A 21,594-nucleotide genomic window follows, 5' to 3' on the forward strand; every position below is an offset into this window, starting at 1 on the left:
CTGCCTGCAATTTAGCAATTCGTATCTCACCAGGCTTAAGGTTGACTCAGCCTTCCATCCTTCCAAGGTGGGTGAAATGAGGACCGAGAGTGTTGGGGACAATATGCTGACTCTATAAACCGCTTAGAAAGGGCTGTGAAGCACTGTGAAGTGGTATATAACTCTTAACTGCTATTGCTAATAGGACTGAATCCCAGGAAGGTGGGGAGCAGCTCATCTTTCCCCCCCAGGAATTTATATATCCATTTCCTTTAACCTCTTTCTTTTTTTTAGCTTTGTCAATATAATTAAGTATAGATGGGTAGCCAAGAGCCACAACAACTGAAGTCAAAAGTTAGAACCCACAAAATTTCTCAAAAGGCAGTAATTTTTTTTAAACGACCCAGTAATCCTTTGCATCAGGGTGGAGTTGGGGCGACTGAATGGAGCGGAGCATTTACTTGCTGGATGCCCTTCCTGACTCCTATGCGGAGTTCGCAGCAGATATTTTCATTTGGGCCCAGAGAGAGAAATATCTGCTGCTATCTAGGATTGAACTCGCAGCCTCCTGATTGTGAAGCAAGGGGTCCACCTCTAGGCCACCATGTCGCTGTCAAAAGACAGTCAATAACTCTGTGAAATGCAAGGGCTGAAAGCTCTGTTCTTTGATTTAAGTAATGCAATACAGCTGTTTTTGTTTGGGTTTGCAGTGTAGAGCAATGTTCAAGGAAAGGTTGAAAAACTAGATTACCTTTCGAGAAATTTCCTGCCGTAGTGATTGTGTGTGTTGAACTGCTGATTTTGCTGCAAGGCAAACAATAAAGCCAGGCGTGAGAAGATCTACATCCGTGATGGCGAACCTTACAATACAATACAATAGTAGAGTTGGAAGGGACCTTGGAGGTCTTCTAGTCCAACCCCCTGCCTAGGCAGGAAACCCTATACCATTCCAGACAAATGGCGATCCAACATCTTCTTAAAGACTTCCAGTGTTGGGGCATTCACAACTTCTGGAGGCAACTTCTGTTCCACTGATTAATTGTTCTAACTTTTTCACCTCGGGTGCCAAAAGCACACATGCGTGCGCTATCACACGCGCACCCACACCAATAATTTAATCACACACACCCTGCACCCTGCGCAAGTGTGCATGGCTTTTTTGGAGCATGGGGAAAATAGCATCCCCTGCCCCACCGGAGGCTGGAAATGACCTGTTTCCCAACTTCCAGTGGGCCCGATAGGTCCGTTTTTCGTCCTTCCCAGGCTCCAGAGGCTTTCCTGGAGCCTGGGGAGGCTGAAAATGCCCTCCCGGAGATTCCGCATGAGCCCTGTACTTACCTGGCATTGTGTGGAGACTCCTGGGAAGGGAAGGGCAGCTTGGACGGCCAGTTGAAAATCAGCTGGCCGGCCCACGCATGCTTGCTGGAGCTGAGCTAGGGCAACAGCTCACATGCCCGCTGATATGGCTCCGCATGCCACCTGTGGCACGCGTGGCATGGGTTCGCCATCACGGATCTACATTGCAAACGCTCTAATGATGATGGTTGGAAGCCCATACATATGATAATCACAAATTAGATATTTCCCCCCCCCATAATAGGGGGGGGAAAACACATTTTTTTTTACATGCATGTGATGGTTTAGTTCAGTCCAAATTGTTTTTAGTATTTGGTTTCAATAGAAATGGGTAATATACATGCTTATTTCCCATTGAAAGCAATGGTATATGGAATGGATTAAAGTTGGCAGAATGAAAGATTGCTATTGATATTGCATTCCCCCCCCCCCCCCCATGGTGCATTTCAAAGCATAGTCTGTCATGATAACATTAGGCAGAACCGCAAAAATCATGAAAATCCCTGAGATTTAGGTTGCCGTAATGTCATTGCCTTTTCTGGGATTCAACTCATTTAACTTTACTGGCCTAGATTATGCATCATATGAAGCTATGATGTTGCTTGTATTTGTTCCCAATCTACTGTTAACCATAATTTATTGAACTGTCTTAGTTAACAAAGGAACTTTCTTTCGTTTAATCAATTTGTGGAGAAAATTCCACAATTTTGTTCCATGTTTTGCAAAATATATTCCAAGCACATCTGCATTATCCTGTCATTATATTTTTAGAAATAATTTTCTGAGCACACAAATTTCTCAACCCTGGCATCTTTAAGAAGTGTGGACTTCATCTCCCAGAATTCTCCAGCCAGCCATGTTCCCCAAACATGCTGAATTGAGGAACACAGCTTAAAAGATGCCAAGGTTAAGAAACATCTCCCAGTTAATCCAGTTTAAAGATTTAAAAACCAACAACCAGGAAGGAAGAACATAGTTGGGTTGATTTACTTATCGGCAGTTAAAATTCAGACAATAATTGAAGTTTGTTCCAAGGTCACATCATCCCAACTTTTCTCCATTCTGCTGAACTGTATTACACTTCTCTTTCAGTTACAGCAACTGTTTCTATACCAGCATCTGTATTGGCATATGCAGCTCACATTCTTGGTGATACATGCGAGTGTGATCCCCTTAGAACAGTGTTTCTCAACCTTGGCAACTTGAAGATGTCCGGACTTCAACTCCCAGAATTCCCCAGCCAGCATTCGCTGGCTGGGGAATTCTGGGAATTGAAGTCCGGACATCTTCAAGTTGCCAAGGTTGAGAAACACTGTCTTAGAACCAAAGCTAGAAACAGTTGTTGGAACTGATGATTCTAGAAACGTCTACAGAGGAATACTATGCTGGAAAAAAAATTACAACTAATATCTAAAGGGCCTTTTCTCCAAAGCACCTGAAGGCAGGAGAAGCAATTGATGGAAACTAATCAAGGAGAGAAGCAACTTAGAACTGAGGAGAAATTTCCTGACAGTTAGAACAATTAATCAATGGAACAGCTTGCCTCCAGAAGTTGTGAATGCCCCAACACTGGAAGTCTTTAAGAAGATGTTGGATAGCCATTTGTCTGGAACGATATAGGGTTTCCTGCCTAGGCAGGGGGTTGGAATAGAAGACCTCCAAGGTCCCTTCCAACTCTGCTGTTGTATTGTATTGTATCTTCGTTAGTCACTCTGCAGATGACATTAGGGAAAAAAGTGGGGTCAGGAAAGTCATCTCTGAACTTGTGGAAGTTGTGAATGCTCCAACACTGGAGGTTTTTAAGACAAATGGACAATCGTTTGTCTGAAATGGTACGCTTGAGTAGGGGATTAGACTAGAAGAACTCCAAGGTCCTTCCAACTCTATTGTTATGTGAACTGGAGTACTGGAGCTTAGAAATAACAAGCAATACATAGCTTCAAGCATGAAAGCGGTCAAAACATAGCTTCAAGCATGAAAAATGGTCAAGAGTCTGGTGCTTTTGTACCAAAGAAAATACAAATAGGATAGACAAAGCAATTTTTATCTTTTTTTTTTCTCAACCATGGAGGAAAGCCCTTGTTCTAGAACAATCTTTCCCAAACTTGGAATCCTTAAAATATTGGAATCACAGCTTCGGGGATTTCTAATCCAACACACCTGAAAGGCGTAAAAAATTTGGAAAGGCTAAAATATGCAGCAATGTCACAAGAAATGTCCACGAGAAATTAAACCAGTGATCGGTGGGTTGCTGGTTTACTATATAATGATTTGAAAATCTTTCTGTAAATGCAGTTGTTTTTCCCTTTGATGAGTGTTCTCAACCTTGAGAACTTAACAGTTCTCAACTGTATGGACTTCAATTCCCAGAATTCCCTAGCCATCAGGCAATATCAGGAAACAAGCAGACAAAATCCATGCAGCAGGCATCATACAGTATAGGCTGGAAATGTGTACACAAAAAAGACTGCAAAAGACTCTACCAATTCCTAATTTCTCCAATCCACTCTGGATTTCCATCCATCCTATTTTCTCTAGTATTATGTGAAGTGCTCTATGTGTGTGTGTGTGTGTGTGTGTGTGTGTGTGTGTGTGTGTTCATCCATTCTGAGAATCATTAGAGAAAACAAGATATAAAACAAAAAGCAGCATGTAAATGAATACACGGAAATCCCAAATGCTTAAGACAAAATCTGGCTTTGAAGTATCAGGACAGTTGGAAACTTATGCACTTTTCATTTGAGATTAAGCACCTTCAGTGGGGCAAGGCTGGCAGTGGCTGCCAATGGGTAAAACTCAGCTGGAAGGGTTTGGGCACCAGATCCTGTATTTAATGTGTAGACTAGTCTCAACTTTGAAGGGTTTATACCAGGGGTGTCGAAACTTGGGAATTTCCAGACTTGTGGACTTCAACTCCTAGAATTCCCCAGCCAGGCTTCAACTCAAGTCCACAAGTCTTAAAGTTCCCAGGTTTCGACACCCCTGGCTTATACAGTTAAGAAAGCACTATTCCTTCTAACCTTTCTAACCCAACCCAACTTTCCTTCTTTCCACACCCCAGTTTGGGAATGTTTTTCTACATTATCTCATGACAAAAATAAAACAATCTATTTAAGATTTAGTCACCCCTCTCTTTTTATCTAAAGCTAATGTGGGTTACTTAAGGAACCTGACGTTCTGACTTGTGCTTCACCATGTACTTTTATTTTATTTTGGCAAAAGACTGGGAAGTTCCCGGCATGAACCTGAATGTTTCATGTGTTATTTGCAGAAATTAGACAGATGAAGGCATGTTAACCAGTGGGAACGAAATATACTGTCATCATCTCCTCTCCCCTCAACCCTGTATCGGCGTATTGGAATCTCAAACATCCATAGAGTTCCTTGTGCAAGTACACATGTACGCACAAATGGATGTGTTACGTTCCCATCCTCCTTTCTGATTTTGTTTGTTTGTTTTTTTCAGTCCAACACAGAAGAAGCCGCAGGACGAACGCAGCAATTTGGGCGCCGGAAATTCTGCAGCATGGAATGAAAAACGTTGTGATGCCTCCCTTTCAATTTTTTGTTTGAAGATGTATCTGAAGATATGGATTTGCGGGCTTGGGGGCTTTGAGCCTTGATCAGTTTTTCATGCTCTCTGATCTGCCGCTGCAAGTGGTTCTGGATAGCGATTCCCAATGATTCTGGATCTAGGGATGCTCCATAAACCTCCCAGGTCATGCCCTGTTCATCCCACACAACATCCCTGACATGCTTGGACTGCTTCAGATGCATTTTCGCCTCGGCAGCAAAAGCCTTAGGCCCTTTCTTCTTTTCACCAAGACGTGGTGTAGGACTTGAAGAAGTCCGAGCAGCTGGTACACCAAGCACCGGGCCCTTCTGGATTTTATCGTTCTGGATTCCTATGGCAGCACCAAAACTTCTACTCAACTTGGAGATTGGATTGTGACTGGCCAAAGTTTCTGTCTTGGCATCACCAGGAACCGTATCTTGCTTGCTTTCTGCTACAACTGGAGCACTCGTTGTTTGGGAGCCAATAATAGACCCTGTCTTGTTGATCTTTTGTTCTTCAGATATGAGATGGACCTTTCCTTCCCTCTTTGGATGTACAGCAATGGGAAAACTGGGCAGAGCTGTCTCAAGGTTATCAACAGCCTTGATCTGCGGCTGTTTCTCCTGATAGGTCCTTTCAGTATCCATACCGATAACTATAGCCTTGGCTTGTTCAGATGTCCTGGGACACAAAGGAAGAGGATGTTCTTGGAATGAAGAGGGATCAGCGGGTTGATATTTACTATCGATGGTTGGGGTTGCAAAACATGGAGGTAGTTTAGTTTCAAAGTTTGCAGGGTGCTGGGTAGAAACGGGCGGATGACTAGAACTCAGACTAATTTGGGAAACGGGTCTTGCTTTCTGCAAAACCGAATTGTCTGACAGTTGCTGCGGAACGTCGCCGTGATTTTTAGCCACGCCCGTCGTTTGCACCTCTGTCCTCTTGGCCAAAGTTTCTTGAGAATCATCAGATGAACACACCCTTTCTGCCTTATCCAACAAATCTGCACAGATCGGATCGTGCATGTTTGTGAGATTCTCCTGAAGTCTGACATTAGGACTTCCCAGAGGGTTTTCTGTTGCAGGTGGTATTTGAACATGTACCTTGTGCATGATGCCAATGGAGGAAGGTGTTTGGACAGTGGCTGCAAAGTCACCAATGATTTCAGATTGCTCTTTCCCTCTGGCTCCCGTGTAAATAACGTGCAACTGATCTTGGTCCTGTTTCGCCTCAGGAGACATGTTCTCCCTCAAAAATGCCGTCAAGATACTTGGGCTGGTAGAAGCAGACCTGCTTTCCACACTAGCTACAGCTTGAACCTCAGCGTCTTGATGAGTCCTGTTTATCGTCTCTGCCTCTACAGATCTGTTCTCGGGCTTTACAGTCATTGTACCTGTGTCTTTGAATTTGGACAGGTTTGGTACCACTTTTGCTGCAGGCTCCTCACTGCCGGTACACGATATCTCCGGGGTTCTCTTCAGGCTAAATTCGGATGCAGTCTGTGGCTCAGTCTTTGCACAGGCATTTGCATCCTTTGTAATCCCCAATTCTGTTTCCACACCAACAGGAGCTTTCGGATTGAGACCCATCTCATCAGACGAAACCAAGACTTGACTGGTTTCAGAGATGATAACTTCACACATATTGTCCTTCCCCACAGGAGATGCTTGCTGGATATCAGAATAAATAGGAAGGGAAGGAATAATGGAATAATCCTTGGATTTGCTCTCCGTAACATCAAGGTCTCCTCCAGGAAGTACGGTTGCTTTATCAATTATATTACATGATTGTTCGCCACCGCTTGGAATATTTTGGTTAGCCTCTTGGGTAAGAGGCACTTTAACTTCACCATGCTCTGAGGTGTGGGCTTCAGGTGCTGGGGCTTGGACCTTGGCTCTGGAGCCCTCCTGCTTAGCGTAACTTACTGGTTCTGGAGCTGCCATGCTGCCTTCTTTGGAAGAGCTGAAGGACCCAGGAGAAAGTACGTTTGGATGCTTAGTATCATATTCACAATGCCAGTCACTCTTTGGAACATTGGCTTCTCTGCCAGAGTTCACTTCCAACAAGTATCCTCCAGACAGCTGGTCCTTGGCAGTAAAAGGATATCCATTACTGTTGCTTTCTATGCTTGCTTGCTTGCACAGGTGTTTAGGAGATTCTTCAGCTGTGACCAATGAAAGCTTAGTAGATCTCAGTGGATCTTGTACGGTCCCCATGGAAATGTGACACAGTACAAATTCTAGGCAAATTTGTGCAGTGGCAGTTACAAATTCTTTCTAAGATACGCTCAGGCTGAAAGGATGCATCAATCTGTTGAAAGAAAGAAAAAGACATAAAGCACATTAATAATGCGTTCATATAAAAATAATCTAGTCAAACATTTTGAAGGAAGACTGTGGACAGTATCAGAATTGGAGACCTACTGTCTTCTGATAATAGCAGGTACCAGCTGTGAAATACCTGTTCTTTCCCAAGAAAACAGGCCTTATTGAAGAAACGTTGGTATTTGCTGTCTTAAGACTTTCACTAGAACTTTAGAGAGTACCAAAAAATCAGTATTATTTTCTTTTATTAGTTTTATTTTTTTTATATATGATGTTTATACCCCTGTAAGCCACGTTAAGCCGCCAACTGTGAATAGGCGGCAATATAGATTTTCTAATAAATAATAAATAAATAAATAATGGAGTATATAGAAAGACTATAATGATAAAACATCTAACATCTTAGAGGGATTTCTCACTGAAAAATACATAAAAGGTATATGATTCTGGGCAGATCACAAGATGGCATCAATCAGCCAATATTACAGAAGCAACTCTAATGCAAAAAAGGTGTGGACCAGGGGTGAAATCCAGCAGGTTCTGACAGGTTCTGGAGAAACGGTAGTGGAAATTTTGAGTACCATATTTTTCAGAGTATAAGAAGCACCAAGATTTTGAAGAGGCAAATTAAAAAAAAAAGTTTTTGCACTCTGCAGACCTCCCCAAAATGGCCCATTTTTCGCGAAAACGGGCATGTTTTTTTGTCAAAAAAAAAAAGGCATGCATAGCCTTTAGAAGGCTTATAGAGTGCTTCGGGGGGCTGAGGGGCCAAAAACGAGCAAAAAAGGCCCGTTTTTCAATCATTTTTGTCCTCCCCAGCCCCAGGAGCACTCTATAAGCCCCCTAAAGGCTATGCACGGCCATATTTGCAAATGGGCGGAATTTCAGGAGGTAAAAAATGTTGTATTTAGGTTATAAGACACACCCAGATTTACCCTCTTTTTTGAGGGGAAAAAGGTGCGTCTTATACTCCAAAAAATACGGTAGTTTGGAGAACCAGCAAATGCCACCTCTGGCTGGCCTCAGAGTGGGGTGGGAATGGAGATTTTGCAGTATCCTTCCCCTGCCACGCCCACCAAGCCACAGAACCAGTAGTAAAAAAAACTTGAATTTCACCACTGGTATGGACATATATCAAAAGCATACAAGGCCAAACTTGTGTAGAGACAAATATCTGTTTTTATGAATGTTTCAATCACACCAATGTGGCTGCCATCTTGACCTATCTTGACTCTGTGGACACGCCTGATAACTAAGATTTTCCAGCTTCATAAAAAACAAACCATTTTCATGGAACTTCTATATCTTGCCCACCTTTTCAAAGCAGCAATCAGAGAGAGAGAGAGAGAGAGAGAGAGAGAGAGAGAGAGAGAGAAAGGGGGGGGGGGAGGAGGACAATTTTTCATAGATATTTGACATGTTTCAAAAACATGACCTGCAATCTTGGGCAATTTTCGTTTCTTCCAATGACTACCCCCTTAGGGCTGAAGAAAGGGATTACTGTAATTATTTACTTCCTAAGACTCAGCTGGTCTTAAATATATAAACAGCTGGAGCTCGAAGACCACACACAGTGTTATTAAAACTGGTATGTAGAGCTATTTCACGTTGAAACAAACAAACAAAAATTAAAGTCCCTTTATTTTTAATTTTTATTATTTTTGATTAAGTTTTCATGTATCAATTTGGTAACTCTCAAGGTAATAAAGCAGAGTATTCTACAGGTTTAGCAGTCAGATCCACAGCAGGCCTATATGTATGTATGTATGTATGTATGTATGTATGTATGTATGTATGTATGTATGTCTTGGCGTATTTGGGTCTTTTCCCGTGTAAGATTGAGAGTGTCTTGGTGACGTTTCGACGAGGTCCCACTCGCCATCTTCAGGCTGGTGCACGAAGGCACCAGCCTGAAGATGGCGAGTGGGACCTCGTCGAAACGTCGTCAAGATACTCTCAATCTTACATGGGAAAAGACCCGAATACGCCAAGACCTGCAAACTGTACCCGTGAAAATCTATGAAAATACACACACACACACACACACACACACACACACACACACACACACACACGTGTGTATGTTCCAGCATAACTCTGGAACACCTCGAGCAATTTCAACCAAACTTGGTACACAGATGACTTACTCCCTGAAAAGAAATACTGTGGGGATAAGACAACCCCCTAACATCCTCAGGGTGTGTGTTCTGTTATGATACAGCCTATTGTGCGTTCAAATGGCTTCTACTGTACAGCGCAGTGGAGTTGCCATGATAACAGCTTCACAGTACTCCATATGGGGGCTCCCTCTGGTAAGGGGGAAAATCCAACATTAGAAATTAATGACTAAGCTTAAAAGCATAATACAAATACAATAAAGGCATATACATTGAATGCTAGCATCTCAAGAAGGTTCTTGCCTAAGTAATGGAAATGTCTGCATTATATATTTAAATATTACAGCTCCTCCCCCTCCTTTCAGTCTTAAGCAATAGTGTCTTCACAAAAGAAATACACAAGCTGACAGTGATAATCACTTGCTTTGTACTCAATGGTTGGCCATAAATTAACATTCCAGATGCTGGATGTAATCTGCGTACTGAACCAGAGATCACCATCCTTTCTGCTCGGCAAAATGGCGGAGGTGACAGTGGCGGGGATGGTTTCGCATGCATGCCGCTTTCAGAAATCTGACTTCACACATGCTTGCCCATCACTTCCATGGCCTGGTCCAAACAGGGGTTGGGGACCCCTGTCCTAAACTATCTACCACAACAACACAGAAAGGAAGAAAGTACAGTTTATTAAATTATTTACTTGTAAATTATATCTTCTGCCAATGTAGCAATTCGGAAGCATGTAAATGCAAGTAGTCAAATAGGTACCACTTTGGTGGGAATGTAAACTTTTGACGTATAGTCATGCCAGCCACATGACCACAGAAAAGTCTTCGCACGTTATTGGCTTTTGGTCTGTGAATTGGGGATGAGCATCAACTCCTAGAGTCAGATACAACTGGGAAGGGAAAACCTTTACCTTTAAATATATCTATCTCTCGAAGTATTGCATTTGTTCATAAAGTCCTTTAAAAATTCCCAAGCAAGATAATTTCGTATTCCATAGTTGATACAGATGAGGCCTGTCCCACATTGACCACAATATACATATACATATACATATGCATATACATATATTGTAAGACGTTCCGCTTTCATTATTTTCTTCTTAAGGCTATTGAGATTTTAGAACAAAGTAAAAAAATTGAAACTATAAAAAAGGACATACTATTAAAAAAAGGCATACCTAAAATGGTAGGCAGACAAGTTCTATAAATAAGATTTCTTATCGCTGCTCATGAAATAGGCCTCAACTTGACAAGATCCAAGCGTTTTCACTCTGAAATAGCAAATGTAACTCAGCTGGAATTTTAAAATCTTGTTTTGATCCAGCTCTGGCACCTCACCAGAAAGTAATAATCAAGTTAAATAGCATTACCAAAACCCATTAACTCTTATTTTATCAAGCCTCAATAGACAATACGTACACAGCCAGGGCTCCAGGTTTCACAAAATGATTGTTCATTGTATTTGTTCATCTTCAGGCTGTGTTCAAAGTACACGTCTTTCTTCTGTGAGACACATCATATTTCTTGCCAAGATTCAACCCTGTTATCCAATACCACCAACAGATTTGTTTTTCTTTTTGTGGTAAAAGGAGAAGGGATACAGCTTGCAAGTAAACACAGGAATTAAAATCAAACAACACCTGTACAAAGCAACTAAGAGAATTAGAGGCAAAAGCTGTTCTCATATCTACTATAGTTCGAGCCATCTCAGGACAGCCTCTGTTTGTTGGTCAAACCATGAAATTTCTTGTTTGCATAAAACTCAGCTATGGTTGCCCATCAGTTAATCTGCACAATGTTTTTTTTAAGTTATTATACAAACTTAGAAGACTGATGAAAAGGCAGCCCTTGTTGGATACAAAATTGCAATGTTCAATAATCAAAAAAAGAGGAAAAATACAAAAAAAAATATTTTCTTTTTATAGAATAAACTGTCCCAGCTTTACTGTTAAAAGCAAGTTGCTTAATTTTGGTAAGATTATATCTGGCATTAAAAAAGTTTTTGTTGAAGTATTTTATTCAGAATTCAGCCAACGCTGAACTGTGCATAAATATATACAGCTAATGGCGGTATATATTTATGCACAGTTGTTCTATGGTTTTCATAGAATCTTGTATGAACCCAAGTCCCATCTTTAGAAGACTACAGTGGACAATTTCAGGCAAAGAAATCAGTAAATTGGAAAGAACCTCAGCATTCTCTAGCTGCACATAATCCAATTCAGCATGCAAATCCAGCCTGTTTGGGTTTATGGTTAAGGCACCGGGTGTTGTGGCCCACCAGCAGTCAGCACAGCTGTCAGCAGATTCGGACAGTGAGGAGGTTGGGGAGGAACATGGCCAGTCCTGGAGTCTAGGGAAGACTCTGATGAGGGGTCTGTGTCAGAGGCAGAGAGGGGGCCAGAGCCACATGCCAGTTATCAGCTGCCTTCAGAGTCAGACATCAGTGAGGCAGACAAACAGCTGGAGCCTGTTCCCAGTGCGTGCATGCGTTGCCAGATGAAGGGAACAGCTAAAGAACAGGGGTCAACTTGGGAGGAAGGCCACAAGTGGACGATGAATGGCCCCTCCCAGAGGAAATAAAAGAGGAGCAAAAGGGAAGTGGAGTTTGCAGGAGACAATTAGTTCGCTTAATTGGTTTGTGACTCTCCAAGACTCCTTGCCAAGTTTTGCAGATATCGGCCTGTCAGCTCTCCAAGCCAGATAAGGTCTGTGACTGTAAATCCTCCCTTGAAAGACTTTGCTGGATGTGAATGAGCAGAATTCACAGCCAATTAATAAAATGGGGTTTTGTTGGGACCAGGAGTTTGCTCTTGGAAAGCCTAGGTCAGAACACTGGGCTAGAAAGCAAAAGAGTGTGAGTTCAAGTCCCGTCTCTGCCATGAAAGCCATTGAGTGCCAGAGTGACCAGCCTAAGGTTACTTTCTATCAGTCCAACTCACATTACAGGGTTATTGTGGGGAAAATAGGAAGCTCTATTGGATATATTTGCTGCCTTGAGTTATTTCTAAACTTAATAAAGGTAGGATATAAATGAAACAAATAAATCACAGCAGTCCTGAGATTCAGCCATCAGTCCTTCCAAACATAACTGGATTATAGTCAGTTGCCACCATAATGGCCATTGTGCTAAAATTAAGGTCTTCTTTTCATTAGAGACTGGATAGTTACACTCTTATTTTTCTGTCCGCTATTAGAAAAAATATTTTAAAATGATATTTTCACACAAAATGATTCTTTGAAGATGTCTTGTTTCCAACTCACTCAAAAGCTACGTCAATATTTTACAGAGGAAAACGAAAGGCAAACAGCTCAACAAAAGTAGTCTACAGCAACCCATTTTAGACCTCAACACTGCAGGACATTGTGGTATCTCTAAGATCAAAACTGAAGTGTCAATGAGGTTTTTTTTATTGGGGACAGACCCCTTGGGAATGCAAAACGGGACAACCTAACCAGTCCAACTATTGCTCCAACTTCCCTTTCAAGATTCAAACACTCTATTTCAAGCTTATCATTTAAATACCCTGAAATGATTGCATTACAGGTAGTTCTTGCAATTTCTGCAGGATACAGAAATAATGTTTAGTATGTTGTCAACAGTATGAACTACCTTTTCCCTACTCATTTCCCGCCCCCCCTGAGAAACATATCTTGGTTTTTACCTATAAGCAAGGACTAGATAATGGGGCTGAATCTGCCCAACTCACTTTGAAAATAAAAATCAATAACGTAGCAAAATGTGCAAGCGTTCGTTGCTTTTATGATGATGGAAGACCTTGAGGAAGTTAATAAAACTCCTACTGAATGAAGAGATTGATTCTCTTTTTGTTTGGAAACCTAAATACAGAACTTAAAAACAATTTTGAACTTTGCAATCTATTGCATACAAGTATGTGTGGTGGACTTAGGTTCCCTATTTTGTTGGTGACTATGAATATTGGTTATGGTGTAATGAAGAAAGTAGAGAAACCCAGGTTCATACCCATAAATACTGTGTGGCATGAAAACTAACATTTCTTTGTGATTTGCAAAGTACATGGTAAAAGCAAATCTAAAAAACAACTGAATTATATCTTCAGAATTAGAGGATTAAAAAAAAGCGATACAATTCTAACTAATTATTTCCCCCATGACAGCAAAAACAAAAGAACCAATATATTATATATTAAAGCAGTGACTATGGTTCTAAAAAAATGCCCATCAGTGACATGGACAAAGTATGCATTATGAATAAAAGCTCCACCTTGCTGCTATGTGTACAATATCCAAAGAAATATTGGCTTGTCTGCTTTTCAGCTTCTGCCCAAACTGTTGAAATACATGTTAGAATGTATTTTGTATTGCAACAACTACAGAATTATTCAGCCAGTAGATGGCAGTGTTTAGTTTGCATCTAGGGTTGTTCTTTATGTTCTGAGGAGAGTTTCCTGTTACAGTTTAACAGTTGAGCAGTAAAGCACATGGTGATTGTACTCTTCGTTTCCTCTGTGATGCTAAACAGAATTAATAATACAGACAAAGCAGCCAATAAGAAACAGAGCTCCTACTAGACTGGTGTTTCTCAATCTTCGCAACTTTAAGAGACGTAGACTTCAGCTCCTAGAATTCCTAGCCAGTATGCAGTTATCAGATTGAGAAATACTGTACTAGACTATATACAGTAGCAATAGCAATAATACTTAGACTTATATACTGCTTTATAGTGCTTTATAGCACTTTCTAAGCAGTTTACAGAGTCAGCATATTGCCCCCAATATAATATCATTTTACTGACCTCAGAAGAATGGAAGACTGGGTCAACCTTAAACTCGTCAGGGTTGAACTCTTGGCACTGAGCAGAGTTAGCCTGCAATACTGCATTCTAACCACTATGCCACCATGGTCTAATATCCTTGTCATTTATTTCACCTGTCTTCTCAACTGTCTATACACATTTGAAGAAAGTTAAAGTTTTCCCCTGTCCAGTTGCCACAGACTCAAGGGAATGGCACTCATCTCCGATTCTCAACTAAGGGAGCTTTGTATTGTCTGAGAGACACATCCGTCATCATGTGGCCAGCATGAAATTATGGAATGCAGTAACCTTTCCCATCAACATGATTCCTATTTATCTACTTGTATTTGTGTGTTTTTGAACTGCTACGGGGCAGGAGCCGGGGCAAGTAACTGGAGTACCTTCCCCATTTCAAATCCAGTTTTTCCAGTCTGTAAAACTGCAGCTCTTAATAAGCAACTACCCAAAGCTGATGGGTGGCCATGGTGAACGGGTTGGGCAGGCAGTATGAAGTGCTATTTGCATGCCTGAATGTTTTAAAAGAGAGGAAGCAAAATGAGCACGGAGCAAAGTGGAGGAAGAAAACAGCTTCTGGGTTTTTCCCTGTTTTTTTTTCCACAAAAGGAAATGTAACAATAGTAAACAAAAAAGGAATCAACTTCTTTGTAATTGCTGCCATGAACATGAAAACACATTTCTAATGCGTTTTCTACAGACTCCTCACATCCTGGACATAAATTGTTTCAACTTCTACCATCAAAACGATGCTACAGGGCACTGCACACCAGAACAACACGACACAAGGACAGTTTCCCCCCGAATGTCATCACTCTGCTAAACAACTAATTCCCACAACACTGCCAAATTATTTACTAAGACTGTATTACTGTTATTCTTCTCATCCTTCCTAGTACCTATCTCTTCCCACTTATGACTATAACCATGTTGTTTCTATCTTTACAATTTAAATTGTTTTATTTGTTTCCTAGTATGATTTGATTGCTTATTAGTAACCTCTATGACTATCTCTAAGTGTTGTATCTTATGATTCTTGATGAATGTATTGTTTTTTTTTCTTTATGTACACTGAGAGCATATGCACAAAGACAAATTTCTTGTGTGTCCAATCATACTTGGCCAATAAAGAATTCTATTCTATTCTATTCTATTCTATTCTATTCTATTCTATTCTATTCTATTCTATTCTATTAATTGTCATCTGCTTGTATTACTATCACCATATTATTATCTCCAAATTATTGCAGGAATACCATCCAGCTTGTTTGAGACTGACTGGTTGAGAAATTCATACTAGAAATAGCTGTTTACGGAAATCAAATTGTCCTCCATTTTCGTGTATGTTAATTTTCTTTAACATCCATAGTGAAGAATAGCTCGTTTGACACTCCCTCTAATTCCTACCCACCCTCCCCTGCCAGGTGTGTAGGACTTTGTCCCTCAGAATTTCTGGACAGCATATTTGAAAGTTCTAGGCTTGGTTGGACATCATTAAATTGGGGAAGACCAGCTTAAAATGTCCTTGCCTTCTCTCATCCTCCTGTACACTTTTATATTTATCAACTGGGCTAATGTTTTTATAATTCTCTTCTGCTCTGTTGCACTTGATAAACCACACATCCAAAAGTGGGACCAAATTAATGATTAATAGCTGAGAAATGGACATCAGTGCAAGGAGTAAAAAAATTATGCCATCCCTGCCACACTTAAGGCCTAAGGTCCATTTTTTTACAGGTAGTTCTTAATTTACAACTGGTTGCTTAGAGACTGTTTGAAGTTACAACGGATCCCTCAAAAGTTACTTACGACTGAATTCTGAAGCTATGACAGCAGCTTCTGTCGCACTTCCGGTTTCTGGAAAAAAGTGGTCATTGGGTAAAATCTATTCATTTAACAATTGCAGCATTCATTTAATGACCACCACAAAAACATGTAAAGTTGGGCAAGGTTACACGATGTCCCGCTTAGCAACTGCAGTGGCCTACAACTGAAATTCTAATGTCAATTACAGTCGTAAGCTTATTGTATTCAAAGCAAAGTCACGTAAAAGGTCTCATCTGTTGTCTCCTTAAGCTTTCCCATATCACATTTTGTGCTGCCCTACTTAAAATAAGACCTGCACTTATAGAAGCCAGCAATCTTGTAGGTGGCTCCAAATGCCTCCCACTGTTGTCATTAAATAGTAATTTTCAACGAGACAGAAGGAGAGAATATTATAGAGAATAAGTACCTTAATTATAGATTCAAGTACAAGTGAAATTAAAACAGATTTTGTTTTTGTCCTGGTCTCATCCAATACTAGGGGTTATGCAGCTGTTCACATCTGAATTTTAAAAAAAGGATGCTGCAGAGGAAAGTTTGGTACCCTTAGTGCACCTGTTAGTGTCCCCTTAAAGAAGGTGTGCTTTGGGACAGGAAGGGGGGTTGTACGGCAAATGTGAAGTCCCAGATAAATATATATTTGGGTTAAGGACACAATTAGTAGATGCACAACTTTGTTTTACCCTGTTGGTGCCTCTGAAATTAAAAATAGTAGGGATTACTTTATTTTTTGGAGTATAAGATGCACTTTTTTCCTTCAAAAAAGAGAGTGAAAATCTCGGTGTCTTATACCCCGAATACATCATTTTTGGCCTCCTGAAACCCCACCCCTTTGCAAAAATGGCCATGCATAGCCTTTAGGAGGCTTCCAGAGTACTCCTGGGGGCTGGGGAGGCATTTTTGCCCCCACCCCCACCCCCCAGGAGCAGTCTAAAAGCATCCTAAAGGCTATGCATGCCCTTTTTTTGACAAAAAATGGACCAGTTTTTGCGAAAAACAGGCCGTTTTGGGGAGGTCTACAGAGTGCAAAAACTTTTTCTTAAATTTGCCTCTTCAAAATCTTGATGCGTCTTATACTCCGGTGCATTTTATACTCTGAAAAATACGGTATGTGCCTACAAGTAAAAAAGCCTATGTAAGTGTATGGAGTTTCACAGATAAGCTCCATAACAAGGTATATATAATTGATACAATTAGTCAGCATTTCATACAAGGGGAAAACCCCAATTACTCAAGGTGTGAATAGCATCCTAGAGCCTCAGGTCCTATTCCTGGGGCCACTCCAAAGATTGCTCCCAAGTTATCATTTTTAAGGTGAGAGGTGTGCATAGTAATTAAGTAAATGAGAACTAGTTGCATTTAATTAAATTACATTTAATTAAAGTGAGCTGAACTGTAAATTCAATCCAATTCGGCTTTTGTCTTGGCCTTGCCCATTTCTTAATTCTGGTCAACTACTTTCTGAAGTTTGGTTCTTAGTTGACTACTGAAACCACCGATATATTATCCGCCTGAAAAGAAAGCCATTCAACTATGATTGAATGGGATAACTTCTTTCAGTTGAACCTCAACAATTTTATTACCCTTGCTAATAAAAAGAAATAAAGGAAAACAGAATGGGAAAGAGGGAGAAAGAAAAAGAAGAATACATTTGTGCCAAACAGAGATGTGCAGCTATTCAGATCCAGAGGAGAAAAGGCACTTTCTTAACAGAATAGCTTCCAGATTGTCCTTCTTTGGACTGAAAAAGAAGGGAAACTACCTGACAGTTAACAAACTGCTTTCAGCTAAACTACTAATCAGGTGTGCAGGTCTGTGTGGCAGGAAAGCTGTCATTCCTAGAAAAAAAAAAACATCTTGAGTCCTTCATTTAGAAGGTGGTGCTTCTAAGCATCAAACTAGGTTAAAAAGGTTCTCCTCATACATATGTGCTAGTTGTTCCCGACTCCAAGGGGCGGGATTCATCTCCGTTTCAAAGCCAAAGAGCCAGCACTGTCTAAAGACGTCTCTGTGATCATGTGGCCAGCATGAGTAAACGCCAAAGACGCATGGAACACTGTTCTCTTCCCACCAAAGGTGGTCCTTATTTTTCTACTCGCATTTTTGCATGTTTTCAAACTTCTAGGTTGGCAGAAGCTGGGACAAGTAATGGGAGCTCACTCTGTTATGCGGCGCTAGGTATTCGAACCACCGAGCTGCCGGCCTTCTGATCAACAAGCTCAGAATCTTAGCCGCTGAGCTACCACGTCCCTTCAAACTAGGTTATAAAGGCATTTTCCGCAGCTTCCACGGAAAATCACCAATAACTGTCTCCAATTAATATTCTGGGTTTAAAATAAAATAAAATAATAGAATATGATAGTGCACCAATAGCATTCTTTAAACTCTATTAATTTAGAAAGTAATTTTACTGCGGTCCTGATTTTATGCTAAGACAAATGACTAATTGCTGATGCTTGAAGTTGATTCTTCTCTGGATAACTTTACTGAAAAGAAATCAAATACAGATATACTGGAGAAGTCAAACATGTTTGGATTTTTGACATCTGTAACAGGCAGAAACAATATAAATTGAATAATACCAAGGTAAAATGCTTAAATCTTCCAGCCTTAATTTAAAGCAATATGCTATAATCCAGGTTAATATAAATACATTTGGAGGGATCAACAACATATTTAGCTTCAGGTATAATACACATTTAACAGCACTGCAAAATTGAGTATTAACCACCTGTTGCCAATGGCAGAGTGAGGGAGGAGCCGGTCCAGTGAGTTCTGCTTTATAATTCATTTAAAAACTTGATTTGTTCAAACCGCATAGAAGTATTGCAGGGAAAAAACACAGCTGCCTCCAAAGACCCAAACTGCAATATTTCCACTCCACATTATTATTTTACTTCCTAATGCTCCCTAATCTTAGATTAAGGCAGTGCTCCACTAATTAACTTTCTACTTCCATATCACCCAATCTTGTACTAATTAAAATGCGGGATTCTGCAATTTTTACATGCCCTTTAGAAGTGGAGCAACTTGCATAAAACTGGCCAAAGTATTCTAGACCAGGGGGTCAGCAAACTGCGGCTCTGGAGCCACATGTGGCTCTTTCCTCTCTCTGCTGCGGCTCCGTCACCGGTCGGCACCACAATTTTGAGAGGAGCTTCCGGGGGGGAGGGAGCACACTGCGCCAGAAGACACTATGGCAAGGGGAGGGTTTTCCAGTTGTCTCCACAATTGATAGGGCTTTCGGTTATGACAGGTAGAGGAAAAAGTATGCCGCGCTAGGAGGAGACTCTATGGTGGGGAAATTGAACTTCCAGTCAGCTCCAGAATCGAACAGGGGGCTTCCGGTTAGGACCTTTGTGGCTCCCGGTGTTTTCTGTTCTGTGGGAAACGGGTCCAAATGGCTCTTTGACTGTTTAAGTTTGCCGACCCCTATTCTAGACCATAGTTGCTACTCTACCTAGATGGAAAAATAAACTGGAGTTATATCAAAGTGCATATCTGAGCTGGAAACCTACTTTTTAAATAATGTGTTTGACAAACAACAGCACCTGTCTGACCTTGCTTCAGTTGAGAAACTAAGTATTGCTGGGGTGGCGCAGTGGTTAGAATGCAGTATTGCAGGCTGACTCTGCTCAGTGCCAGTAGTTTGATCCTGACTGGCTGAAGGTTGACTCAGCTTTCCATCCTTCTGAGGTCAGTAAAATGAGAACCCAGATTGTTGGGGGCAATATGCTGACTTTGTAAACCACTTAGTGCTGTATAAATCTAAATTCTATTGCTATTGCTAAGTAGGGTTGGGCCTGGTTCAGTGGTGAGTTATGGCCAGTACGGGCGTACCGATGCCTGCTGGGAGAAGCAGGTATCATTCCGGTACGGTGCTGTGGAGGGCCCACCCTTCTGTTCTCCTTACCAGTATTTGACCGAGCCATTTGCGCATGCGCAGGAAGCGTACGGCGCCTGTGCGACGCTCGGCCAAACAGCTGGAATGTCACAGGGTGGTGGTGCGCATGTAGGCGCAGCGCACATGCACGTAGTGCACACCTGGCTCCGTTGCAGCATACCAATTGCAACAGGATCCGGAACCCACTGCTGGCTTGGTTGCTATTTGCATGGGAATCTCCACGGAAAATCAAAGATGAAAGTTACACTGAGAAATTGAAAAAAATATCTTAGGAGAAGGCAACAATAAATGTTCGGGCATGGGCCAAAGAAAGGCCAAGTCAATGTCTGTGAAGACATTAGAACTGGGTCGTGAAATTCAGCAGGTTCTGGAGAACCAGTAGCGGAAATTTTGAGTAGTTCAGAGAACCAGCAAATATCACCGTCTGGCTGGCTCCAGAGTGGGGTGGGAATGGAGATTTTGCAATATCCTTCCCCAAGGAATGGGGAGGGAATGGGGATTTTGCCGTATCCTTCCCCTGCCACGACCACCAAGCCACGGCCACAGAACCGGTAGTGAAAAAATATTGCATTTCACCACTGATTAGAACTGAGAACAGCTCAAAAAAGGCTTTACAAATGAGCACCATTTGGGTCAGAATTTCTATTGCTAAGCAAGTCAGCTGTTAAGTGAGTCATGCCTGATTTTACTTTTTTTTTTTAAATCCTGGTTTTGTAACTCAAATCCCTGCAGTTAAGGGAATCAAGTAGCCATTACATGAATCCAGCTTCCCTCATTGACTTGGCTTGTCCAAAGTTGACTGGGGTGATCATGTGACCATGAGATGCTGCAACCATCGTGGACACAGACAGGCCAATTGCCAAATGCCCAAATTTTGATCACGTGACCATGGAGATGCCACCATGGTCATAAGTGCAAGAGACAGTCATCAGTCATTTTTCTCACCGCTGTTGTAATCTCGAATGACCGGAAAATGAATGATTGTACATTGAAGGCTACCTCCATTGTTTAAACCAGGGGTGTCCAAACTTGGGAACTTTAAGACTTGTGGACTGGGGAATTCTGGGAGTTGAAGTCCACAAGTCTTAAAGTTCCCAAGTTTGGACACCCCTGGTTTAATCAAAGACAATATAATATGTCCCGTTCTTGGAGCGAGGCGATGGACGTGTTTACTCACCAGAAGTTCTAATAACTGGAACAGCTATTTATATAAACTTAATACTAGCTTGCTCAATGGGCACATTTCCTGGTGTGAAGCTCTGGTTACTACTCTGGTTGTAAATTATTACTAACGGCAGATGATTGCTGCCAACATATCTCCTCAACAGAGTTGGGAAATTGATCCTAATACTGAGAAATTTGAAGAACACACTCTTATTTTTTTAAAGTCACCAAATATGGAATAGAAATTGATTCAGGCCAAACTATCATGTAAATGAAACATTATGTACTAATTTGGGCAAAATACATTAGCTAATAAACCAAAGCCCATCTGCAGGAGCACTTTCAACGGAAAGAAAATATGAAACTATCTTTTTTCCAGTCTGACAGTCCACAAAAGGTATCAGATACATATATTATATTCTCCCTTGTTATATTGCGGCATCAGAAAATGGTTGGTCTCCTGGTGCAATTTACATTTTATTTATCTCTTTTTTTTAAAAAAAAAAATGAAAATAATTTTTCCCAGAAGAACTTACCCAAAAAAGGGCATGCAATAAAATACAGTCAAGG

At 41.1% G+C, this 21,594-nt stretch overlaps 1 protein-coding gene across 3 annotated transcripts in view; it reads right to left on the minus strand.

Moving 5' to 3' along the window:
* Positions 1 to 4,300: 4,300 nt before the first annotated feature.
* GPRIN3 (GPRIN family member 3) overlaps positions 4,301 to 21,594 on the minus strand; it is a 35,518-nt gene continuing 18,224 nt past the window's right edge. For 2 of the 3 annotated variants that reach the window (XM_081959559.1, XM_081959561.1), the window contains exon 2: positions 4,301 to 7,201. In XM_081959559.1, the coding sequence (XP_081815685.1) occupies positions 4,798 to 7,107 (2,310 nt within the window). In that variant the 5' untranslated portion in view covers positions 7,108 to 7,201 and the 3' untranslated portion in view covers positions 4,301 to 4,797. Of the gene's footprint in view, positions 7,202 to 15,941; positions 15,990 to 21,594 lie in introns of all 3 variants that reach the window. The other variant, XM_081959560.1, reaches the window with a different exon arrangement.

This window comes from Natrix helvetica (assembly GCF_964273705.1).
Source record: "Natrix helvetica genome assembly, chromosome: 7".
Taxonomy (NCBI): Eukaryota; Metazoa; Chordata; class Lepidosauria; order Squamata; family Natricidae; genus Natrix; species Natrix helvetica.